The sequence below is a fragment of the Zonotrichia albicollis genome, chromosome 27 (assembly GCF_047830755.1).
Source record: "Zonotrichia albicollis isolate bZonAlb1 chromosome 27, bZonAlb1.hap1, whole genome shotgun sequence".
Lineage (NCBI taxonomy): Eukaryota > Metazoa > Chordata > Aves > Passeriformes > Passerellidae > Zonotrichia > Zonotrichia albicollis.
The window spans coordinates 3,921,591-3,944,980 of NC_133845.1; the positions used below are offsets into that span (position 1 = coordinate 3,921,591).

At 47.7% G+C, this 23,390-nt stretch overlaps 1 protein-coding gene across 10 annotated transcripts in view; it reads left to right on the forward strand.

Moving 5' to 3' along the window:
* The window catches only part of GRAMD1B (GRAM domain containing 1B), a 148,798-nt gene that overhangs the window by 56,064 nt on the left and 69,344 nt on the right, over nucleotides 1-23,390 (forward strand). The window contains exon 1 of one of the 10 annotated variants that reach the window (XM_074559631.1): nucleotides 1,871-2,138. The exons of 8 other annotated variants lie outside the window; for them this stretch is intronic. In XM_074559631.1, the coding sequence (XP_074415732.1) occupies nucleotides 1,873-2,138 (266 nt within the window). In that variant the 5' untranslated portion in view covers nucleotides 1,871-1,872. Of the gene's footprint in view, nucleotides 1-1,870; nucleotides 2,139-2,613; nucleotides 2,634-23,390 lie in introns of those variants that run through there. One more of the 10 variants, XM_074559632.1, reaches the window with a different exon arrangement.

Consider the following 23,390-nt stretch of genomic DNA (forward strand, 5'->3'; position numbering starts at 1 on the left):
CTTTTCCTTTAGGATTTTTGGTTTTCCATTGGGAAATTCAATTTTCCTTTAGAAATTTTGGTTTTCCATCAGAAAATTCCGTTCTTCATCAGGAAATTCAGTTTTCCATTTGGAAATTCAGTTTTCCATTAGGAAGCTTGGATTTCCATCAGGAAATTCAGTCTTCCATTAGGAAATTCAGTTCTCCATCAGGAATTTTGGTTTTCCATTAGGAAATTCAGTCTTCCAATTGGAAATCCAGTTTTCCATTAGCAATTTTGATTTTCCATTAGGAAGTTCGGTTTTCCATTAGGAAATTCAGTTTTCCATTAAGAAATTCAGTTCTCCATTATGAAATTCAGTTCTCCATCAGGAAATTCAATTTTCCATTTGGAAATTCAGTCTTCCATTAGGAAGTTTGGATTTCCGTTATGAAATTCAGTCTTCCATTAGAAAATTCAGTTCTCCATTAGAAAATTCGGTTTTACATTAGGAAGTTCAGTTTTCCATTAGGAAATTCAGTTCTTCATCAGGAAATTCAGTTCTCCATTAGGAAATTCAGTTCTCCATTAGAAATTTTGGTTTTCCATTAAGAAATTCAGCTTTCCATTAGGAAATTCAGTTTTCCATTAGTTTCCAGAGCCCTCAGGTGAGCCTCAGAGGGGGCTGACTGTTCCCTTCAGGAAGCTGCAGAGGGGATCTTTGTCAGGTGATCTTTGTGGTGATAGGAGAAGAAAAATTGGGAACAAATTGAAATTCAGGTGACATGTCCCAGCAGGGCTGGATTTCTCCTTTTTGGCCTGAGCAATCAGCTCACCCCTGCTCTGGGATAGTCAGGAATTGGAGTGGGGCTTTAGCAATTCCCCCCAGGAGCATCAACGACCAAATATTGCAGCTCTGGCAGAGGGGGGAGAGCCCTGGGGCTCCTGTGCAGCTCCCTTGCATGGAGAGCACCTTGTGCTGGAAGGGAAGAACAAAGAGGAGGGTTAGATTGGATACTAGGAAATATTTACTGTGAGGGGCACGGAGTGCAGGGGGGATGGCTTTGCACTGATGGAGAGGAGGGTTAGACTGGAGAATCAGAAATATTCTTTATTATGAGGGGCACGGAGTGATAGGGCAAGGGGAATGGCTTCACACTGACAGAGAGGAGGGGTAGATTGGATAATCAGAAATATTCTTTACTGTGAGGGGTATGGAGTAAGAAGGGATGGGTTCGCACTGAGAGGAGGGTTAGATAATAGGAAATATTTACTGTGAGGGGCGTGGAGTGCAGGGGGATGGCTTTGCACTGATAGTGAGGAGGGTTAGATTGAATAATAGGAAATATTTACTGTGAGGGGCATGGAGTGAAGTGGGAGATGGCTTCACAGTGATGGAGAGGAGGGGTAGATTGGATAATCAGAAATATTCTTTACTGTGAGGGGTATGGAGTAACAGAAGGGATGGGTTCGCACTGAGAGGAGGGTTAGATAATAGGAAATATTTACTGTGAGGGGCATGGAGTGCAGGGGGATGGCTTTGCACTGATGGAGAGGAGGTTTAGGTTAGATAATCAGAAATATTCTTTACTGCGAGGGGTGTGAGACCCCAGAACAGAGAAGCTGCGGATGCCCCATCCCTGCCAGCGTGCAGGGCTGTCCAAACCGCTCTGCCAGGCGCTGTGCCTGCCGTGCCTGGGGGCTGTCACAGCGGCCCCTCGCTGTCCCTGGGGTCTGTCCCCATCGGAGCCCCGCTGTCCCTGGGGGCTGTCCCCATCGGACCCCCGCTGTCCCTGCCGTGCCTGGGGGCTGTCGCCAGCGGACCCCCGGTGCCGGGCGGGGCTGCGGGCCGTGTGCGGGCTCCGGGGGCCGGGCCGTGCCGTGGCATGCTGCGGTCCCGCGGCTGCTGCACATGCTCAGCGCAGCGCGGGCCGGCTCAGCCCCAGCCCCCGGCGCTGCCGCTGCTGCGGGAGCCGTGCGCGCCTCGCCGCGGCTCCGGGGGCGCGGGGGGCGGCCGTGCCCCGGCTCGGCGCATGGCGCTCGGCGCTCCCCGCGGGACGCTCGCCGCCCGGGGCTGCTCCAATATGTGCTGGCACCTCTGGAGCTCTCAGTGGGCACACAAGGACGCGGGCAGCGGATTATCGTGGCTGTACTAATGAAAGGGTTCAAGCTCGCCTGGTAAGCGCGCGGTGCGGAGAAGGGCAGGGGAGGGATGCTGTGGTCCCCCCGCTGTCGTCCCCACGGTGCGGTTCCCCTGTCTCTCCCCGAAATGGGGGAAAAAGGGATGAGATGGGCCAAGTTCCGCTGCGGCAAGGCCGGGGGGATCTGGCTGCGGGGAGGAGGCACGGCAGAGGCTCCGCTGATGGATGCGGCGCTGGGCCGCTGCTGTCCGGCAGCTCCGCATCCGCTGCGATGCCCGGAGCGCTCCGGCCGCATCCCCATCGCTGCTCCGCTGCCCGAGCCGCATCACCCGGCTCACACAGGGAAATAACCGCGGGCACATCGTGCCGAAGGAAGGTGGGGGGATAAAAAAGTGTTTTGGATGCTGCGTGCGTGGAATGGCTCCTGCTCGGCTTGTCCTCTAAGCAGCGGATTTTGGGGATGCTCCTCGCTGCCGTGGTGCTGGAAGGACATCGATAGCAGAGTTCCAGGCAGCCCGGAGCTGCCGACGAGGTACCCGAGGGCTCCATAATTCTTTCATCATTCCTGGGTGTTTTGGGGAGAAACTCACCAGGTTTGGCTAAGTGGGCAGTGAAAGAAAACATTGTGTGGGTGAAAGGCAATTGACAAATCTCTGTGTGTGTGTGTGTGTGTCTGAAGTGTTCCCAGGAAGATATTTTGTTGGTCAAGTTTGTATTTTTCAGGAGTAGGTAAATATATATATGTATATATAAAATATATAATTGTGTGTATATCTACAATTATATATATATATAATATATAATTGTATCCTCTATTACATACATATCTATTTATATATATATATATAAATATATATACGTATGTATATGTAGTAGAGGACACAATTGTATATATATATAATATATATATAAATATATATTATATATAAATTATATATATATATACAATTTTATATATATAATGTATATATATATACAATTTTATATATATAATATTTATAAAATTGTATCCTCTACTCTCTCTCTCTATATATATATATATTATAGAGGATACAATATATATCTCCATATAAAATATAATATAAACTTGACCATCAAAGGCTTACCACCACAGGATCCCGAGTATATCAAAACTATTTTAAATTTCCAGTATGTCAAAACCACTTAGTTGGAATAAATAGGCTTTGAATTATGATGATGAAATTGATTTAAGCAGAACTTTATCAGATGGGAACGGTTCCATGGTGAACAGAGGAATGTGACTTCGTAATTTGGGTTGAATTGGATGACAAGGGCAATGGGAAGGCCTGGTTCTTTTCCTTAATCCTTTTTTTTTTTTTCTGTAATGAAAAAGGAAGTAATCATAGAAATAACAGCCTCCTTCTTAAGTGTGCTAGTTTGCATCAGGATGAATGTTGTGCTTTGAGATCCTGTAAAGTGTGAGAAAACAGCAAAGTTATTTTGCATGTTATTTTACTTATTGTTGCTATTTAAATTTTATCTCTTTTCTTTTTTTTTTTTCTTTGTAAAAAATAAAAGCACCACAGTATAGCACTAGGAAGCATCTTGTACTGAGCCCCAGGGGACAGACCCGAGCCAGGCATGACTCAATAGGTCATCTCTTTTTCTAATTTCTCTAATTCCATCTTTTATTTAATTACCCTGAGAGCCTTTGAATTTTCCCTGTGTGTACATGGCTCTGTGTCACACAGGCTGTACAAATGATACAGATATTAACATTTGAAAATATTACATGGTTGGGGTTTTTTTTTTGGATGAAAAAAAAGTCCCTTTCTCGCAGTGATCCGCTGCCTTCTGTGCTGTGCAGTTGGGCTGAGGAGTTGCATAATAGCTCGGCGGAGTGGCAGGAGAGCAAAGCATGTGCTGGAGATGCTGGGATCGCTGCGATGGAGCGGCTCTGCAGTGCCACGGCCCCGCTGCATGCCCACAAACCCGGCTGTGTGGCTCCCAGTCCATCCCAGTCCATCCCAGTCCATCCCAGTCCATCCCGGCAGCTCCCGCTGGAGCGCCCCGGTGCTGTGCGGGCTGGGGGAGGCTCCGCAGCCTTGCCGGGGCCATAAGCGGCTCACAGCGCTGGGGAATGCTGGCCGGGCTGCGGTAGGTGCCGCTCTTCCCTCTCTGTTCCTCGGGGGCTCCCGGCGCTCCTGGGCCCCTTTGTTCTCCGTAAAGATCCCGAGCAGATCCATCCCCCCGGCTCTCCTGGAGCCACCTGCCAGGTGCTGCCCAAGCCCTGCATCCTCAGCATCCAGTCCCAAAATTCAATATTCTGATTGTTTCCCTTATTTAATTATACAGCATTCTGCATCTCTGCAGCTGTCACTCCATTCCCCCTAGGATATTATTTGGTTATGCTGCAATATCCAGCACAGGATTGTGAGTTAGGGGTGTTATTTCAGGCCCTGCTTTGCCCAGATCTGTGTGTTTGTCCCTGCTGGATGGATTGGAAGAATCACCTGATAGGTGCTGCCCAAGCCCTGAGTCCTCCTCAGCATCTCCCTTCATCCCAATCCCAAAATTAAATATTCTGATTGCTTCCTTTATTTAATTATACAGCATTCTGCATCTTTGCAGCTGTCACTCTGTTCCCCTTAGGATATTATTTGGTTATGCTGCAATATCCAGCACAGGATTGTGAGTTAGGGGTGATATTTCAGGCCCTGCTTTGCCCAAATCTGTGTGTTTGTCCCTGCTGGATGGATTGGAGGAATCACCTGATAGGTGCTACCCAAGCCCTGAGTCCTCCTCTATCCCAGTCCCAAAATTCAATATTCTGATTGTTTCCCTTATTTAATTATACAGCATTCTGCATCTCTGCAGCTGTCACTCTGTTCCCCTTAGGATAATTTGTTTATTTGGTTGTGCTGCAATATCCAGCACAGGATTGTGAGTTAGGGATGGTATTTCAGGCCCTGCTTTGCCCAGATCTGTGTGTTTGATCCTGCAGGATGGATTGGAGGAATCACCTGATAGGTGCTGCCCAAGCCCTGCCTTCTCAGCATCTCCCTTCATCCCAATCCCAAAATTAAATATTCTGATTGCTTCCTTTATTTAATTATACAGCATTCTGCATCTCTGCAGCTGTCACTCTGTTCCCCTTAGGATATTTTGTTTATTTGGTTGTGCTGCAATATCCAGCACAGGATTGTGAGTTAGGGGTGTTATTTCAGGCCCTGCTTTGCCCAGATCTGTGTGTTTGTCCCTGCTGGATGGATTGCAGGAGCACAGAATGAATGCAGGGCTCTCTGAACCTGTTTGGGGTGTTTAACGTGGGCTGGACAGCCTTGATACAAAATGGGCTTATGGGGTTGGAATTGATATGAAGAAAAATCATCCAGTGCACGGGCTGCAAGCAAATCCTGTGGTCCTTGGTGCAGGAGCAGCAGTGCTGGGGTTAGCCCAGATTTCCTCAGAGACACATGATGTCTGTCTGTCTGTCTGTCTGTCTGTACCAGGGAGGGACAGAAGGCTGCCAGCAGCACAGCCTGCCCTGACCCTGGGGAACAGCACAGCCTTTCCCAGATTTCAGGCCCCACATCCCTCCCGTGCTGTGGGGTCACACCAAATCCCGCTGGGGGGGCATCAGGGGAGCCCTGGGGCTGGCCTGGAGTTGCATAATGGCTCGGTGCAGTGGCAGGAGAGCAAAGCATGTGCTGGAGATGCTGGGATGGAGCAGCTCTGCAGTGCCACGGCCCCGCTGCATCCCTGCATGTCCCCGTGCTGCTCCCTCAGAGCATGCCCTGCATTTCCTGCACTGCTGCTCCCTCATTTCTGCACTGCTGCTCCCTCCCTCCATACCCTGCATTTATTGCACTGCTGCTCCCTCACTGCATGCCCTGCATTTCCTGCACTGCTCCTCCCTCTGCCCTGCCTTTCCTGCACTGCTGCTCCCCCACAGCATGCCCTGCATTTCCTGCACTGCTGCTCCCCCACAGCATTCCCTGCATTTCCTGCACTGCTCCTCCCTCTGCCCTGCATCTCCTGCACTGCTGCCCCCCCACACCATGCCCTGCATTTCCTGCACTGCTGCTCCCTCTCAGCACACCCTGCATTCCCTGCACTGCTGCTCCCTCTCAGCACACCCTGCATTCCCACTCCCCCACAGCACACCCTGCATTTCCTGCAGTGCTTCTCCCTCTCACCATGCCCTGAATTTCCTGCACTGCTGCTCCCTCTGCCCTGCCCTGCATTTCCTGCACTGCTGCTCCCTCTCACCATGCCCTGCATTTCCTGCAGTGCTGCTCCCTCTCACCATGCCCTGCATTTCTGCTCCATCACACCATGCCGTGCATTTCCTGCACTGCTGCTCTCTCACAGCATGCCCTGCATTTCCTGCAGCAGCCACCTCACCCTGCCCCAATGATCTCATCCCCATCTGGTGGCCCCGGGGCTCTGCAGCACAGCTGGGACAGCCAGGGGGGCCGGGTGACATCACAGAGTGGCAGTGGCACCATTGGTGCTGTCACAGCGTCCCGGTGGCAGCAGTGATGCTGCAGCCCCCGAGGATGCTGGCAGGACAGACGACAGCAGCAATTTGCCTCATCACAGCCTGGTGTCGTGGTTTAATTGGTCATTTTTGTGTTTTGATGCTGTTTTCATCTTTACATTGTGACCTGGTGTTGTGAGAGAGAGCTTTTGCCTCCGGGCTGACATCAGTGTTATCTCACAGCTCCTCGGGGACTGGGATCAGCCAGGCCTGGAGCTTTCAACCTCAGAAAGCCAAAAATCCACAGCAGCCTTTCCCTCCCCTTCCATCCCAGGCTGTGCTGCTTGCCCCGCTCTTCCTTCTTGGGGAGTTCATGATCCAGCAGAGATGGAAACTAATTTAGATCTTTGATGAAAAATGGAAATCTAATGCCAGAAGAGCGTTGCAGGGACAAAAACAAGCTGGTAGCGGAATTGATGTCCCATAAATGGGATACTGAGTAAAACTCTGCTCGACTGATTTTCCTTCTTTTGTGGTTCCCTCTGCATTGCTTGTGCTGCTCTGCTGCTTGGAATAGTCCTGAGCTGCAGAACTTGCAATCTGGAACCTGCAGAGAAAAGAAGGGCCAAAGGCTCCACTAAAAATAAATCTGTAATTCATTTTCCTGCTAGTGCCTGTGGGTGAAGGAAAAAAAAAACCCAACAAAACTCTCAATGTTCCAACACCCTCCTTATCTGAGGGAAGGATCTATTATGTAGTTGTGGGGGTGGGATGGGAACTAGGTAGGGTTACAGAACAGCAGAGCTAAAATTAGAATTGTTTGATGTCAGGGAGCAGTGAAGATTGACTTGAGGCCGTTTCAGTTCTGCCTTGAGGATGCTGCGGCTGCAGGGGCTTTTGGTACCTCCAGCAGGCTGCCCCTGCCCTTCCCAGCTCTGGAAATATGGAAATTTGAAAATCCATGTCTCAGGGTGTGGGAGAGGGGAGGGAGAGGTTCCTGAGCTGTCACACTTGTCCCATGAGCAGTTTGATGTCAGGGAGCAGTGAAGATTGACTTGAGGCCGTTCCAGTTCTGCCTTTCGGATGCTGCGACTGCAGGAGCCCCTGGTACCTCCAGCAGGCTGCCCCTGCCCTTCCCTGGCCCTGGAAATCTGGAAATCTGGAAATCCATGTGGGAGAGGGGAGGGAGAGGTTCCTGAGCTGTCACACTCGTCCCATGAGCAGTTGTTTGATGTCAGGGAGCAGCAAAGAATCACTTGAGGCCATTTCAGTTCTGCCTTTTGGATGCTGCGGCTGCAGGAGCCACTTGGTACCTTCACCAGGCTGCCCCTGCTCTTCCCTGGCTCTGGAAATTTGGAAATCCATGTCTCAGGATGTGCAAAAGGGGATGGAGGGGTTCCTGAGCCATCACACTCGTGCCATGAGCAGTTTGATGTCAGGGAGCAGTGATGTCAGGCAGTTTCAGTTCTGCCTTCTGCAGGCTGCAAGAGTCCTTGGTACCTCCACCAGGCTGCTCCTGCCCTTCCCATCCTCTGGAAATCTGGAAATTTGGAAATCCATGTCTCAGGGTGTGGGAGAGGGGAGGCAGAGGTTCCTGAGCTGTCACACTCGTCCCATGAGCAGTTTGATGTCAGGGAGCAGTGAAGATTGACTTGAGGCCGTTTCAGTTCTGCCTTTTGGATGCTGCACTTGCAGGAACCCCTTGGTACCTCCACAGGCTGCCCCTGCCCTTCCCATCCTCTGGAAATCTGGAAATCCATGTCTGAGGGTGCGGGAGAGGGGAGGGAGGGGTTGCTGAGCTGTCACACTCATCCCATGAGCAGTTTGATGTCAGGGAGCAGTGAAGATTGACTTGAGGCCGTTTCAGTTCTGCCTTTTGGATGCTGTGGCTGCAGGAGCCCCTTGGTACCTTCACTAGGCTGCCCCTGCCCTTCCCTGGCTCTGGAAATTTGGGAATCCATGTCTCAGGGTGTGCAAAAGGGGATGGAGGGCTTCCTGAGCCATCACACTCGTCCCATGAGCAGTTGTTTGATGTCAGGGAGCAGTGATGTCAGGCAGTTTCAGTTCTGCCTTCTGCAGGCTGCAAGAGTCCTTGGTACCTCCACCAGGCTGCCCCTGCCCTTCCCATCCTCTGGAAATCTGGAAATCCATGTCTGAGGGTGCGGGAGAGGGGAGGGAGGGGTTGCTGAGCTGTCACACTCATCCCACCCAGCTCTGCTCCTTTGAGATGTAAATGAGCGGCAGGGAAGGTTCTGTCCTCACGGCGCTGTGACACACAGGGGTGACAAACGTGGGTGTCTGGGATTCGTGGCTCCGTGATTACCCAGGAAATGATGAAGCTGCTTAAATCACTCCCAGTTGGGTGGTGAAGCTGCGGAGCCTTAAAGAGCTGCTGCGCGCGGTGAGCTTCGTCCTGTGGCACCGCCAATGATCCCAAATGAAATTGGATTTCCAAATCAATTCTTCCTCAATTTCTGGAGAAGCTTGGCAAAATAGTTCTGTGAAAGTTACATAATTGTGCTGCTGTGCCCATTGTGCTGTTTGACCTTCACTTTACAGGTCCAAATGTTGCATTTTCAGTCTTTCCTGTCTTCATTGATTCTTCTGCTCCTACATCACCCTTTGTGCCTTTTATTCAGGGGGAAGAAATAGATGCTGATAATCCTCAGTAAAAACCACCGGAGCTGACCCACATACATATAAATATGGTTTTTTTGGGAAAAGGAGAGGCCTTAGCTCCTTATGAATTCTGCAAATGGATCTGAGCAATCAGGACGTTCCCCTTGGCTGCGGCAGGAAGAGCAAACCTCATTAACAGGGCGCTCATCTTCCCCTGCATCCAGAACATTCTGACCTGGCCACACGTCCTGAACCTTCGGGCTGGCCATAAATTAAGGGTTTTTATCCTTTACCAGCAAGAAGATGTCAGGCCAGGTGCCTGGAAGGACAGCTTGGAGCAGCCTTGGCAGGTTTATTCTGTACATGGCTCTGTGGCACGTGGTCACTGAGGGGTAATTAACAGGTTTTGTGTTAATTTCTCCAGATTTGGTGTTATTTTTTCTGCCTTTTCCATGGTGGGAAGCCCTAGGAAGCAGTGAGGAGCCTAATCCAAGTGCAGTAAAGCCAAGGAAAAGCTTTGCACGCAATTCCCTTGGCCAGGCTGTGCTCGTGGGGCAGAAATAGAAGCAGGACCAGACCAGCACCAGTTTTTGTCCATGCTGGATTAATACCTGCAGTGGCAACAGGCTGTGAAACACAACTTTTATTTTAGCAAAAGTCTGAAATTACAGTGCAAGGAGACCATCTGAAATAAAACCAAGGCATTTTCAAACCCCTGATCTGAGACTGGGTTTGCTGTGTGATGATACACTGGCAAAACCATCCCTTTAATATTTTTGTTTCTTATGTGGTCGGCTCTTGGCGTCAAGTTCTGATTTAAATTTGGATAAACATCTGTAATTTTGTCCTCTAATATGTGTGTGCAGATTGAGACCTCTCTGAGGACAGGCACACAGAGCAGTTCTGACTGGGGCCATGAAGAATCTGCACTTTGACTTTGCTGCAGCGCCCAGAATCTCTCCCCCACATCTCTCCTTGGGCTGCAGATTATTTTGGCTAATTGAATCCCCATCGTTTGTTTTGCTGGGAAATTGCCTTCCCCTCTTATCAGGTGGCAGGATCACCTTGCTCTGTCTCCAGCCCTCAGAAATGTCAAGTGAAGGGCAAACTGGAGTGGCTCTGCAGTTCTGGGCCTTTGCTCACTCCGGGCCTGCAGCTGAGGTGAATGAGGCAGCAGTGTGGCTGTTCCAGGGGTGCTTTTCCTCGCTGAAAGCCTGAAAATGTGGGAAATTCAGTCAGGAAGAGATAAAAGATGGAGCTGAGGCTGCTGGGTGCTGTTTGAGAGCTCAGTCCCTTCCAGAGGGAAGGAAGGTGCTGCCTGTGGGAGTTGGGGTCACGAGAGGCCCTGATTGTGCCTGGATCTGTCACTGACCATTGTCATCCTCATGGTGCCTCTGCCCCACTTTCCCTGCCTGCAAAATGAGGCAAATCAGTCTCGCTTTCCTTCTCCTTGTGCCTGGAACAGAGAATTTCAAGGGACAAGTGCTGGAAGAAGATGTTGGACAGAAATCATTCTCCCCTTCCTTCTCCCCTTTCCTGGAGCAGAGATTTTCATTCCCACATTTTGGGAAGGAGATGTTGGACAGAAATCACTCTCCCTTTCCTTCTCCCTGTGCCTAGAACAGAGATTTTAAAGGGACAAGTGCTGGAAGAAGATGTTGGACAAAAATCAATCTCCTTTTCCTTTTCCCTTTGCTTGGAGCAGAGATTTTTTTCCCCACATTTTGGGAAGGAGATGTTGGACAGAAATCACTCTCCCCTTGCTTCTCCCCTTTCCTGGAGCAGAGATTTTCGTGAGATAAATTCTGGAGGGAGATTTTGGACAGAAATCAGTCAGTTCTTCCTTTTCGCTTTGCCTGGAACAGAGATTTTCATGGGACAAGTGCTGGAAGAAGATATTGGACAGAAATCAGTCTCCCTTTCCTTCTTCCCCTTCCCGGAGCAGAGATTTTTTATTCCCACATTTTGGGAAGGAGCTGTTGGACAAAAATCAATCTCCTCTTCCTTTTCCCTGTGCCTGAGCAGAGATTTTCAAGGGACAAGGGGTAGAAGAAGATATTGAACAGAAATCAGTCTCCTCTTCCTCTTCTTTTGCCTGGAGCAGAGATTTTCATGGGATAAATTCTGGAAGGAGCTGTTGGACAGAAATCAGTCTCCCTTTCCTTCTCCCTCTGCCTGGAACAGAGATTTTCATGGGATAAGCTCTGGAAGGAGCTGTTGGACAGAAATCAGTTTTCCCTTTCCTTCTCCCTGTGCCTAGAACTGAGATTTTCATTCCCACATTTTGAGGAGCTGTTGGACAGAAATCAATCTCCTCTTCCTTCTCCCTGTGCCAGAGCAGAGATTTTCAAGGCACAAGGGCTGGAAGGAGCTGCTGGACAGTGTCCCACGTTTTTGAGTGTCTGATTCACCCCCTGTGTGTTGATAGTTGTGCTGGACTGATGAGAAGCACTCGCATTGCTGGAATTTCTGCTGCATTTCTGCTCAGGGGCAAGGCCTGGAAGAGGCAAAAATTGCCATCAAACCCCTTGTGGTGCTTCCTGACAAATCTTTGTGTCTTGGTCAAGGCCTCTTCTGTTTTTCCAGCTGAAATTCCAGATTTCTCTCTCTTTTAAACAGTTTAAACTTTGGCTGGTTGAGCAGCTGCTGTGTTTTTGTTTGAACCTTCCCCAGAACTCCTCTGAGTTCAGGCCCTGGTTCGAAAGTGAATCTTAATGCCATTATTATTATTATTTTAATTGATTCTTATTATGACTGGTAACTGCTAATTTCAGGACTTAGGGCCTGTTTGAAGTAAATTGTAGAAGTTGCAATAATATATCCAAGGATGGAATATCCAAGCTCAGGAAATGGAGACACCAAACCCAAAATGCTGCACAGAATTCCTTTCCCTTCTGGGTGCCTTTGCAGAGCCATATGCTGAATACAAGGTGCTGGAATGTTCTCTGAGCTTCTCCTTTCCTAAAGTTTTCCTTTTGGCCAGATTTAGGCCCGTGCTGTTGATTATATTTTACATTTTGCAGCGGTTTATTCCCCTGTAACCATTTTTCCAGGACAGAATGATCTCTGTGGTCGCAGCCAAGTGATCTGAGGGCAGATGCTCTGCTTTTTTCCCCAACTAAAAAAAGATGCAAAATGCTGTCACTGTCCTTTGACAATGTCACAGCCACTCCATGCATGTGGCAGAGGAGCAGAGAAAAAGGAATTCGGGGATATTTTTTTTGGAGATTCATATATTTGGGGATATATATATTTTGAATAATTTTCAAGCCACTCAGAATAGCAGGTTTGGTAGAAAGAATGTGGTTTTGGACCACAGCTAATTTCAGGCCTTGGAATTGGAAGGAGAAAAAGGGAGGAGAAAATGAGTGGAATGAAAAGGACTTTGGGGGGAAATTAGGTGTATTTTGAGGAGCAGCAAGGATTTGGTAACAGAAGAAATGTCCAGCTATGCACATAAAATTAGAACAAATTAGCTGGAGGGGGAAACACACAACTTGCTTAGTTGAAGAACAGCTCCCTCTAATTAGAGTCATTCCCTTAATGAGATGCTGAGCAAATCAGGCTGTGTTTGAAGGGCAGGGGGAGGTGGCCAGGCCTGAGCACTGCAGAGATCACTGACAAAGCCTCACCCCAGTGCAGCGAGGACACAGGAGGTGCTGTGAGTTAAAGGTTTGCATGGAGGAGTTTCAGAGGGAGGCAGAGCTGTAATTTTGGTGTATTTCTGACCCCACAGCGCCAGAAATAAATCAGCTGTGGGGATGTGGATGAGTGCCCGTTGCTTGTGAGGCTGTGCAGCCCTCAGAGCCGGAATTTGGGTTTTTTCAGAGCTGTCAGCTGCTGGAGAAATGTGATGCACAACCTGATGCGCATTTTGGGAATGAGGTTTGGGAGGCAAAGCCAAGCTTAGCTGTAGGCCATGAAAGAAGGATGTGTCTGGAGGCCAGGGCTCACAGAACTGAGCAATATTCAGCGCCTGCTCCAGGGCACTAAAGCTGCAGCACTGCTTCAAATACCTGCTGTGTTATTTTTCCAGCAGGAAGAACAAGTTCCCCACGGATTCTTTTCTGTTTTAAAGGCAGCTGATAGCACAACTGGTCTGGGAAATAGAGCTGTTTCTAAAATTGTGTTGTTTTACAGCAAAAGAGGCTTTTGAAAACAGGGATTTGCTGTGCTGGGAGATTTTCATGCTCCACCTCCAGTTTGGAGGAAGAAATTCCATCCTAAATAATCAAAGTGGACAAAGGGTAGAAGAAAGGAAGTGGAATTAGTCCTGCTTTGCAGATGAGGCACACAGAGATGAAAGGTGCTTTTCCTTTTAATTGTTTATTAATAGCTGTGTATTAATTCCCTCCTGGAAGCTTAGCTTAGGAGAGCAAAGAATTATTATAGCTTAAACAATTCTCTAAAGAGAGCAAACTCTGCTGAAGGAAGAGCAGGATGAGGAATGCAAACATCCATCCCTGTCCCCTGCACCTCTCATGGGGGACTTGCCCAGAGCTACAAACTGAATCCTTGTAATTGTCCCAAAAAAATCTGAATTCTTGTAATTGTCCCAAAACAACCTGAACCCTTAAAATCGTCCCAAACCAACCTGAATCTTTATAATTGTTCCAAAACAACCTAAATCCTTGTAACTGTGCCAAAACAACCTGAACTCCTGCAATTGTCCCAAAACATTCTGAATCCTTATCATTGTCCCAAACCAACCTGTGCATTGTTCATATTTGGAGATACCACAGTTATCCTGAGCACATCTGTTCTTTCAAGGCCAGATTAGGAGCTCAGGATGATTTGGATTTCACTTAGCAGGGTTTCCCACGTGGAACTCCAAATCCCAAGGATATTTGAGTGTGTCTTGGAAGTTTTGGGGACAAAAATGCAACAAGTCAAAACAATCCTTGAAACTGTAACACTTACAATTAACCCAAAACAACCTGAATCCTTGTAATTGTCCCAAATCAACCTGAATCCTTATAATTGTTCCAAAACAAGCTGAATCCTTGCAATTGTCCAAAAACATTCTGAATCCTTATAATTGTCCCAAACCAACCTGAATCTTTATCATTGTCCCAAACCAACCTGTGCCTTGCTCATATTTGGAGACACCACAGTTATCCTGAGCACATATGTTCTTTCAAGGATCACAGCCCAGATTAGGATTATTTAGATTTCACTTAGCAAGGTTTCCTACATGGAACTCCAAATCCCAAGGATGTTTGAGTGTGTCTTGGAAGTTTTGGGGACAAAAATGCAGCAAGTCAAAGCAATCCTTGAAACTGTAACACTGAACCAGTCCTAATTTTGCAATTTAGAGTCCTGCATTGCTGCAGACTGGGCTGCTGCCTCTTTAAACAATGGAAATAATGGAAAGCAGAGCTAGGGACTGAAAGAAGTGTGATATTATTGAGGTATTGATCCATGCTCCTGCCAATGGGGCGTCCTGTACAGGGCCAGGAGCTGGACTTCAATCATCCTTGTGGGTTCCTTCCACCTCAGGGTATTCTGTGTTTCTGTGGGTCTGATTTGTGTTTATTAACTGTTACCTATTGCTGTTTATAACTGTGGCAAGTGAACGGGTTTATTCCATTTCTCTCCTGGCTGTGAGGATTTAACTTCAGCCTTGTTTCTTTCCCACAATTTCATATCATTCCATTGCTCATTGTTCAAAAGAAAAAACCGACCCCAAACCTTTTAATACAGCTTCTCTTTCTCTCCAATATTTACATTCTTCAAATATTTGTTGACCACTCCGCTTTGTTTACCCTTCCAGTTTGTTTTCACAAGCGAGCCTCATGAGTGCCGGGATGTTTTTGTTGCTTTGCTTTGAACTCGTTGCTCTGTAAGAAAATCTCTGTGGTTCTTTGCCACCCTTCCAAACGTGTTCCTGCTCGGGATTAACTGATCACACAGAGCAAATATTTCATCATTGCATGAGGGCTGATTGATCAGCTCCCAGTCACATCCGTCCTCCCTGCTCCTCTGTCATGTTGCAGGAACATTTTTAATTTGTTTTTTTTTTGCTCTTTCCCTGTCCATCTGTGCTGCTTTCTTGCTTTCTAAATTCTTTAAATTGCTGGCTGTGGTTTTGTTTCCTCTGCTGCACCTGCCTGGAGTAGGTACAAAGCCAAGGACAGCAGCAGGGCTGCGTTGCTGCTTTTCCCAGCCGGGAATCAGGCACAGCCTCTGTTTATTTTTCCCCAGACAGGTTTTTTAAGTGTGTTTATACACACTTTCAAGATGAGTCACATTGTTACCTTCTGCATTGTAGAACCTCCGTGCAGAAATGGCCTTTCCCGGAGCTTGTATTTGGAAATACCCGAGTGTTGAAGGCAAATATTTCTATTTATTCTAAACATTTCCTGTTGCTGCCTGCTGCTCTAGCAGGGAAATCGATGCTTTGTGTTGCCTGATGAGCTTTAGGAGGGTGTGCAGCCCCTCGGGGTGAAAAGCCAGAGCTTTGTGGGATCGGAGGAAGTGGAATTTCGAGGTAATTGGGATGTTTATGTCCGTGCTGACTGCTCTGCTCCTTTGTCAGCACAGAAGTGCTCCCTGGTGGTTTGCAGGGCGTTATATATTTAATATTATACACACACACACACACACACACATATATATATATATATATATATATATAATTATATCTATTTAGCATGTAATAATAAATTTTATATATAATATAAATAATATTATAATTATATATAATATAACATATATAATATAAATAATATTATATTTATACATAATATAACATATATAATATATAATATATTATAGTATATAGTATATAGTATATAGTATATAGTATATAATATATATTTAATACATTATATTGACTTATATATATTTAATATATAAAATATATTAATATATATTAATATAAAATATATTAATATTTTATATATATTAATATATATAATTTATATATAGATAGATTATATATATAAATATAAAATCTATCTATATTATAGAGCATTTAATAAAGCTCTGCTTGGGGTGCCAGGACTGGACAGCAGCACATATAATAATTAATATACATTAATTAAATATTAATATATATTAATGAATATACTATTATATATTAATATATTGGTTAATATATTAATTATATTTATTAAATTTACATATATATTTTATATATATATATATAAAGCATTTAATAAAGTTCTGTTCGTGGTGCCAGGGCTGGGCAGCAGCACATATAATAATTAATTTATATTAATTATTTCTTTATATATTAATATATTAATTTTATATATATAGTAGAGCATTTACTAAAGCTCTGCTCGAGATGCCAGGGCTGCGGTGCCAGGGCGGCAGCACCGATGGGTAAGGGCACGAGAGGAGCAGAAATCTGCATTTTCTCCCCGGTGGGGGCAGCGAGGAGCGGGCAGGGTTAACCGGGTGCTGCGGGACATCCTTAAAGCCACAGCGGGAGCTTTTCTCCCCAGCGGGCAGCGCCAGGCTGGGATGCCAGAGCCGGGCAGCGCACTGCAAAGGCGGCTTTGTTCCAGCCATGCCGAGCCCTTATCAGAGCGGGGAATCTTTTTGTCGAGTCCTTGGGCGGCCCTGAGATGCCCCGGAGCAGCAGCAGCAGCAGCAGCAGCAGCAGCAGCGAGGTGCCCGGGCGGTTCCGTGCGGCTCCTCCCGGGGAGCTCGCAGGGCAGCGGGGAAGAACCGAGGGTGCCTCCCGGGAAGGGCCATGCGCTGACAGGTGCCCCTGGAATCCCTGAAATCCTCGGTTTTCACCTCCAGGCAGGCGGAAAATCCTTCCTTTGTGTCTGTGTGTGTGCTGGGAGGGCAGGCAGCTCTATGGGGAAAAGGATGCGGGGCTGGGATGGAGATTGGGCTGATGGGGAAATGTCAGTCTGGGAGGAAGGGGTTTGGGGAAAAAGCTAGGGAAGAACTTAAGGTGGAGAATATTCCCAGTAGCATCTCAAGAACTTGTTTGTGTCTGAGGTGAAATTTGAAGTTTTGGTGCTGCTGGTCCCTCCTGGCTGCCCCTGCGGTGACACTGGAAGTCCATGGCAAAACATTTAACTCTGTGCTAATGCAAGTTAAAAAGGATAAATAATGGAGGCAGTACTGTGATGATTTTTGTTTTTCACCTCCCAGACAGGCAGGGAATTCTTCCTTTGTGTCTATGTGTGTGCTGGGAGGGCAGGCAGCTCTTTGGGGAAAAGGATGCAGGGATGGGATGGAGATGCTGGGATGGAGATGCAGGTGATAGAGGAATGTCAGTCGGGGTGGAAGGGATTTGGGGGAAAAAGCTGGGGAAGAACTTTAGGTGGAGAATATTCCCAGGAGCATCTCAAGAACTTGTTTGTGTTTGAGGTGAAATCTGATGTGAAATTTGAAATTTTGGTGCTGCTGGTCCCTCCTGGCTGCCCCTGCATTGACACTGGAAGTCCATGGCAAAACATTTAACTCTGTGCTAATGCAAGGAAAAAAGGATAAATAATGAGGCAGTACTGTGATGATTTTTGTTTTTCACCTCCCAGGCAGGTGGGGAATCTTTCCTCTGTGTGTGTGTGTGTGTGTGTGTGTGCTGGGAGGACAGGCAGCTCTTTGGGGAAAAGGATGTGGGGCTGGGATGGAGATGGGCTGATGAGGAAATGTCAGTCTGGGAGGAAGGGGTTTGGGGAAAAAGCTGGGGAAGAACTTAAGGTGGAGAATATTCCCAGCAGCATCTCAAGAACTTGTTTGTGTTTGAGGTGAAATTTGAAATTTTGGTGCTGCTGGTCCCTCCTGGCTGCCCCTGCATTGACACTGGAAGTCCATGGCAAAACATTTAACTCTGTGCTAATGCAAGGAAAAAAGGATAAATAATGGAGGCAGTACTGTGATGATTTTTGTTTTTCACCTCCCAGGCAGGTGGGGAATCTTTCCTCTGTGTGTGTGTGTGTGTGCTGGGAGGGCAGGCAGCTCTTTGGGGAAAAGGATGCAGGGATGGGATGGAGATGCTGGGATGGAGATGGGCTGATGGGGAAATGTCAGTCTGGGAGTAAGGGGTTTGGGGGAAAAAGCTGGGGAAGAACTTAAGGTGGAGAATATTCCCAGTAGCATCTCAAGAACTTGTTTGTGTTTGAGGTGAAATCTGAGGTGAAATTTTGGTGCTTCTTGTCCCTTCTGGCTGCCCCTGTGGTGACATGGGAAGTCCAGTGACAAAAGCTTTAACTCTTTGCTAATAGAATAAAATAAGGATAAATAATGGAGGCACTACTGTGATGATTTCACACGATCTGTAATTTGGCTGAGCTCCTGTTTCTGGCCTTTTTCTTTGTGGGTAGGGCAGCCTTATTCTCCACCTTATTTATTCTGGGGGCAGAGGCTGCACTACAGAGCAGCTCTGTGGGGGTTTTTGGTCAGTTTTGGGGTGAGCCCAGCAGATTTCAGGAATCTGGAAGAAAGGGCCGAGAGAAGTTAAGGAAATCAGTGGGAGCAGGGGTGAATCCAGTTGGATTGGGGCTGGAAATCAGAGGTGGCACAGGTAGAAGGCAGATTCGGGGGCAGTGCTGTGTAGGAGGCTGCAGGAGGCTGGGATCTGTCTGGACAACCAGACTGGAACAGCTGGGAGGGATGGAGAAGCTGGAATATCCATAACAGAGCATCACAATGCAGGAGCACTCACTGCACCAGCCAGCGCTGGAGACAGAGATTGCCCCATGGACCATTTTAGGACAATTGGGACAATTTCCCTTCTCGTTCTGAACGAGCTGTGAGCTCTTCCAGCTCAGCCCAGCAGGGAAGAGGGAGCAGAGGGGTGCTGGTGCTGATGGGGCCGGCCTGTACCAGGAGGCTGCTGCAGGCCAGCCCCTGGCACAGCTCTGCTCTCCCCAATGGCAGCTATTGAAGCTTTACCAGATGTCAGGAGCTCTCCCTTTGTGCTCAGCCTGCACAGGAGCAGCACGACTGGGGCTGCTGCTCAGCTCCTGCGAGCAGAGAGGGGGTGGCTGTCTCACATTCCAGTGGCATCCCAAGAACTCGTTTGTTTGGGTTGGGTTTGAGGTGAAATTTTGGTGCTGCTGATCCATTCTCGCTGCAGTGACACTGGAAGTACAGAGGCAAAACATTTAACTCTGTGCTAATAGAAGAAAAGAAGGATAAATAATGGAGGCAGTACTGTGATGAGTTTTGTTTTTCAGCTCCCAGACAGGGGGGGAAGCCTTCCTTTGTGTGTGTGTGTGCTGGGAGGGCAGGCAGCTCCTCGGGAAAAGGGGAAAAGGATGTGGGCTGGGATGGAGATGTGGCTGATGGGAGAATGTCAGGGTTGAAGGGATTTGGGGGAAAAAGCTGGGGAAGAACTTAAGGTGGAGAGTATTCCCAGTGGCATCCCAAGAACTCGTTTGTTTGTGTTGGGTTTGAGGTGAAATTTTGGTGCTGCTGGTCCCTCCTGGCTGCAGTGACACTGGGAGCACAGTGACAAAACATTTAACTCTGTCCTGAGGGAAGAAAAGATAAATAATGGAGGCAGTACTGTGATGATTTCACAGGGATCTGTAATTAGGCTGAGCTCCTGTTTCTGCCCTTTGTGGGTAGGGCAGCCTTATTCTCCACCTTATTTATTCTAGGGGCAGGGGCTGCACTGAGCAGCTTTGCAGGGTTTTTGGTCAGTTTTGGGGTGAGCTCAGCAGATTTCAGGAATCTGGAAAAAAAGGGCCTAGAGAAGTTAAGGAAATCAGTGGAACACTGGAAGTACAGTGGCAAAACATTTAACTCTGTCCTGAGGGAAGAAAAAAAGATAAATAACAGAGGCACTACTGTGATGATTTCACAGGGACCTGTAATTAGGCTGAGCTCCTGTTTCTGTTATTTTTCCTTGTGTTTAGGGCAGCCTTCTCTGAAAAGCTGTTTTGCTTTTCCCTTCATCCTGCCTGAAAAGGGGAGCTGCTCCTGCTGAGGTGCACTCAGGCCCTGCCTGCCTGATCTCCCCAGCCCTCAGCACGCTGCTGTAACCCAAATAAATGCAGGAGTTCCTTTTATTAGTGCTCCCTCTCAGAGACATCTACTGGGTTATTGATGTGCTGGTAATCTTCATTTTCCAGCGCACTGCTGGGTCCATTATCTGTCAGAGCAGAGCAAGGGCTGCTGGGGTGAAAGATGCAGGAGGACAGAACATGCAATGGCTCCCCAGGAAAAAGCAGATGGATTTATGTGGGATCTCAGGATCTGAGTCCTGAGATGCCGGGCCACCGAGACCACCCTTGGGGGGCTCGGGAGTCCTGGAATGTTGCCAGAAGTGTCTGGTGGCTGGACTTTGACCCTACACGGGAGACGACACCTGTATGAGGATAGGAGGACTTCACCGGGGTGAATGGCGAAAAGATTAGCTAATTAGAGGGTGAGACACAGGGTTTAGGATTTATGTACAGGGGGGTTTGGAGGAGTAAGATGGAGGAATTGGGGTGTGTCCTGTCCTCCTTCCTCTTCTTCTTCTCCTCCATCTTCTTTGGTGATGGTGGCACTTTTGGATTGGTTATTACTGAAAGTGCACCCAGCAATAAGAATAAATGGTATTGGGGAAAAATGATAAATATTGTACACGTAACAATGGGTATAAAGATAGGTGCCTGTCCGGAGAGCGGCACAGTGTGCTCATGGCTGGCTGCTGAGCAGAGCTCTGTCGGGCTGAAAGAACATCTTTTAGATAAACAATTAATAAACATAAAAACCGAAAGAAGAACTGAAGCCTCTTCTCGTCCTTTGATACGCGGGCTGTCCCAAGGCCACTCCGGGCCTTTCCAGGCCCTTCAAACAGCCGAGAAAACCCGACAGATTTAGTGCCAAGCAGAGGAGCTCCAGGTGTGTGAGTGGTGCATGGTTAGAAACCCCAGAGAGGGGATTTGGGAGTGAGAAGCTCAGCCTTTCCCAGTGCATCATTCCAAAGGGGCGGCTCCCAGGTGGGATCTGCTGCCTGTCCCTGGTGCTGGGTGCTCTCCCTTTCTCCTCACACCTACCCTGCAGTGCCTCTCCGTGCTGGGATGGGATCATCTTGGCCTCAGCCTACAGGGGAAAACTGGTTTGCCTTGTGCTCCTCTTCCTCCTCATCTTCAGAGATCACACTGATTGAAGGAAGGCCAGAACTGCATTAAACACCCTCCTGGGCATCACTGTGAGCTGATAGCTGTGATTCCTCAGGGATTTGGGGCAGCCCTTGGGGGAGGACAAACAGAGCCCTTTATTTTCATAAAATGTCACAGACAAATTTTATGGAAAATCCTTTCCTTAAGATTTTTCCTCCTGAGAAGCTGGGAGGCCTCAGGAACAAAATGCAAACAATGGTTATCTGCTGCTGTGGAATGCAACAGGTGCATCTGGGATTGGTCTCATGTGGTTGTTTCTAATTCATGGCCAATCACAGTCAGCTGGCTCAGACTCTCTGTCCAAGCCACAGCTTTTGTTATCATTCCTTCTTTTTCTATTCTTAGCCAGCCTTCTGATGAAATCCTTTCTTCTATTCTTTTAGTGTAGTTTTAGTATAATATATTATATAAAATGATAAATCAGCTTTCTGAAACACAGAGTCAGATCCTCATCTCTTCCCTCATCCTCAGGCCCCTGTGAACACCATCCCACTTGGCTGATGAGGAACCTGCTTGGACAGATTCTGGCCATGCTAAAAGCCTTGTCCAACTCTCACTCCAGCCCTTGTTGAGCTGAACCTCCCCACAGCCTCTCCCCTGCCATCCATCCCTGCACCTCTCCATGTGCTGATTGTCTGAGCCTGGTGTTGGGGACAGCAGGAAGGGCTGTGTGCCCTGGGTGAGGTGGGACCTGCCGCTGGTGAATGTCTTTTCATTCTGTGTGGTTCCTTTTGTGCAATTAAGGAGAGCTAATTAGCTCCTCTTAGTGCAGTCTCCTTGCAGAGGTAGCTGACCTCTTGTTAATCCTGGATTAAGTTCTTACTAAGAACTGGCTCTTTGTGTGTCCCAGTTAAGATGTTGACACTTTGTTCTCTCTCTCCCCTTGTTCTCCTCCTCCCCCTCTTCCTCCCCATGCCTGTGAGCACATGATTCCTGGCCTCCTCCAGCCCCCACTGCTCCAGGAATCCATGGACTCCGTGAAAATGCCACTGCCAGCTCAGAAAGAGCTTTGCTTGGTCTGGCACCTGTCTAGGAGCCCGTTTTCCACAAGGGGAAAGGGAGAGTGCTTCCTGTTGCTTTGACAGGGTGGTGTCGCAGACATCTTTTAGGAAAAATCTTTTCCTTAAGATTTTTCCTCCTGAGAAGCTGGGAGGCCTCAGGAACAAAATGTAAACAATGGTTATCTGCTGCTGTGGAATGCAACAGGTGCATCTGGGATTGGTCTCATGTGGTTGTTTCTAATTAATGGCCAATCACAGTCAGCTGGCTCAGACAGAGAGTCCGAGCCACAAGCTTTTGTTATCATTCTTTCCTATTCTATTCTTAGCCAGCCTTCTGATGACATTCTTTCTTCTATTCTTTTAGTGTAGTTTTAATTTATTATATATCATAAAATAATAAATCAGCCTTCTGAAGCATGGAGTCAGATCCTCATCTCTTCCCTCATCCTCAGACCCCTGTGAACACGGTCACGGGCTGGGAATCCTGTGGGGTTTGAGGAGCAGCACCTGTGGGCTGAGCAGGAATTGTCAAACAGGAGCAAAACCCCAGCCAGAGAATCCCCCTGTCCCGAGCTGTGCAGTCAGGAGTCCCCCATTCGTTCCTGAAGAGGGTGAATAGCAAACCAGCAAATTAAACGTGCAAAATGCTAATTACCACCCAGTTACCCACCAGTGCTAATCCTGCTTGCACATCTCGAGGTTGTTGCACTGGGTTTTCCCTCAGGACACGTTTTCCTTCAATGTTTCTTGACATTTCTGTTGGGTCTTTTTCAAAGGCAAGGCTGGAAATAAAACACAAGTGTGTCCCCCTGGTTCTGTTCTGAACTCAGCTGACCAGCAGAGATGCTGGGGAAGAGCTCTCCCAGTGGCTTTAACTTTTCAAACCAGATCATATTAAAGGTGGGCAAAGAATTACAGTCAGGAGTCCACTCACTCATTCCTGAAGAGGGAGAATAAAAACCAGCAAATTAAATGTGCAAAATGCTCATTAGCACCCAGTTTCCCACCAGTGCTAATCCTGCTGGCACATCTGAGGTTGTTGCACTGGGTTTTCCCTCAGGACACGTTTTCCTTCAACGTTTCTTGACATTTCTGTTGGTTTTTTCTCAAAGACAAGGCTGGAAACACAATGCAGGTGTGTC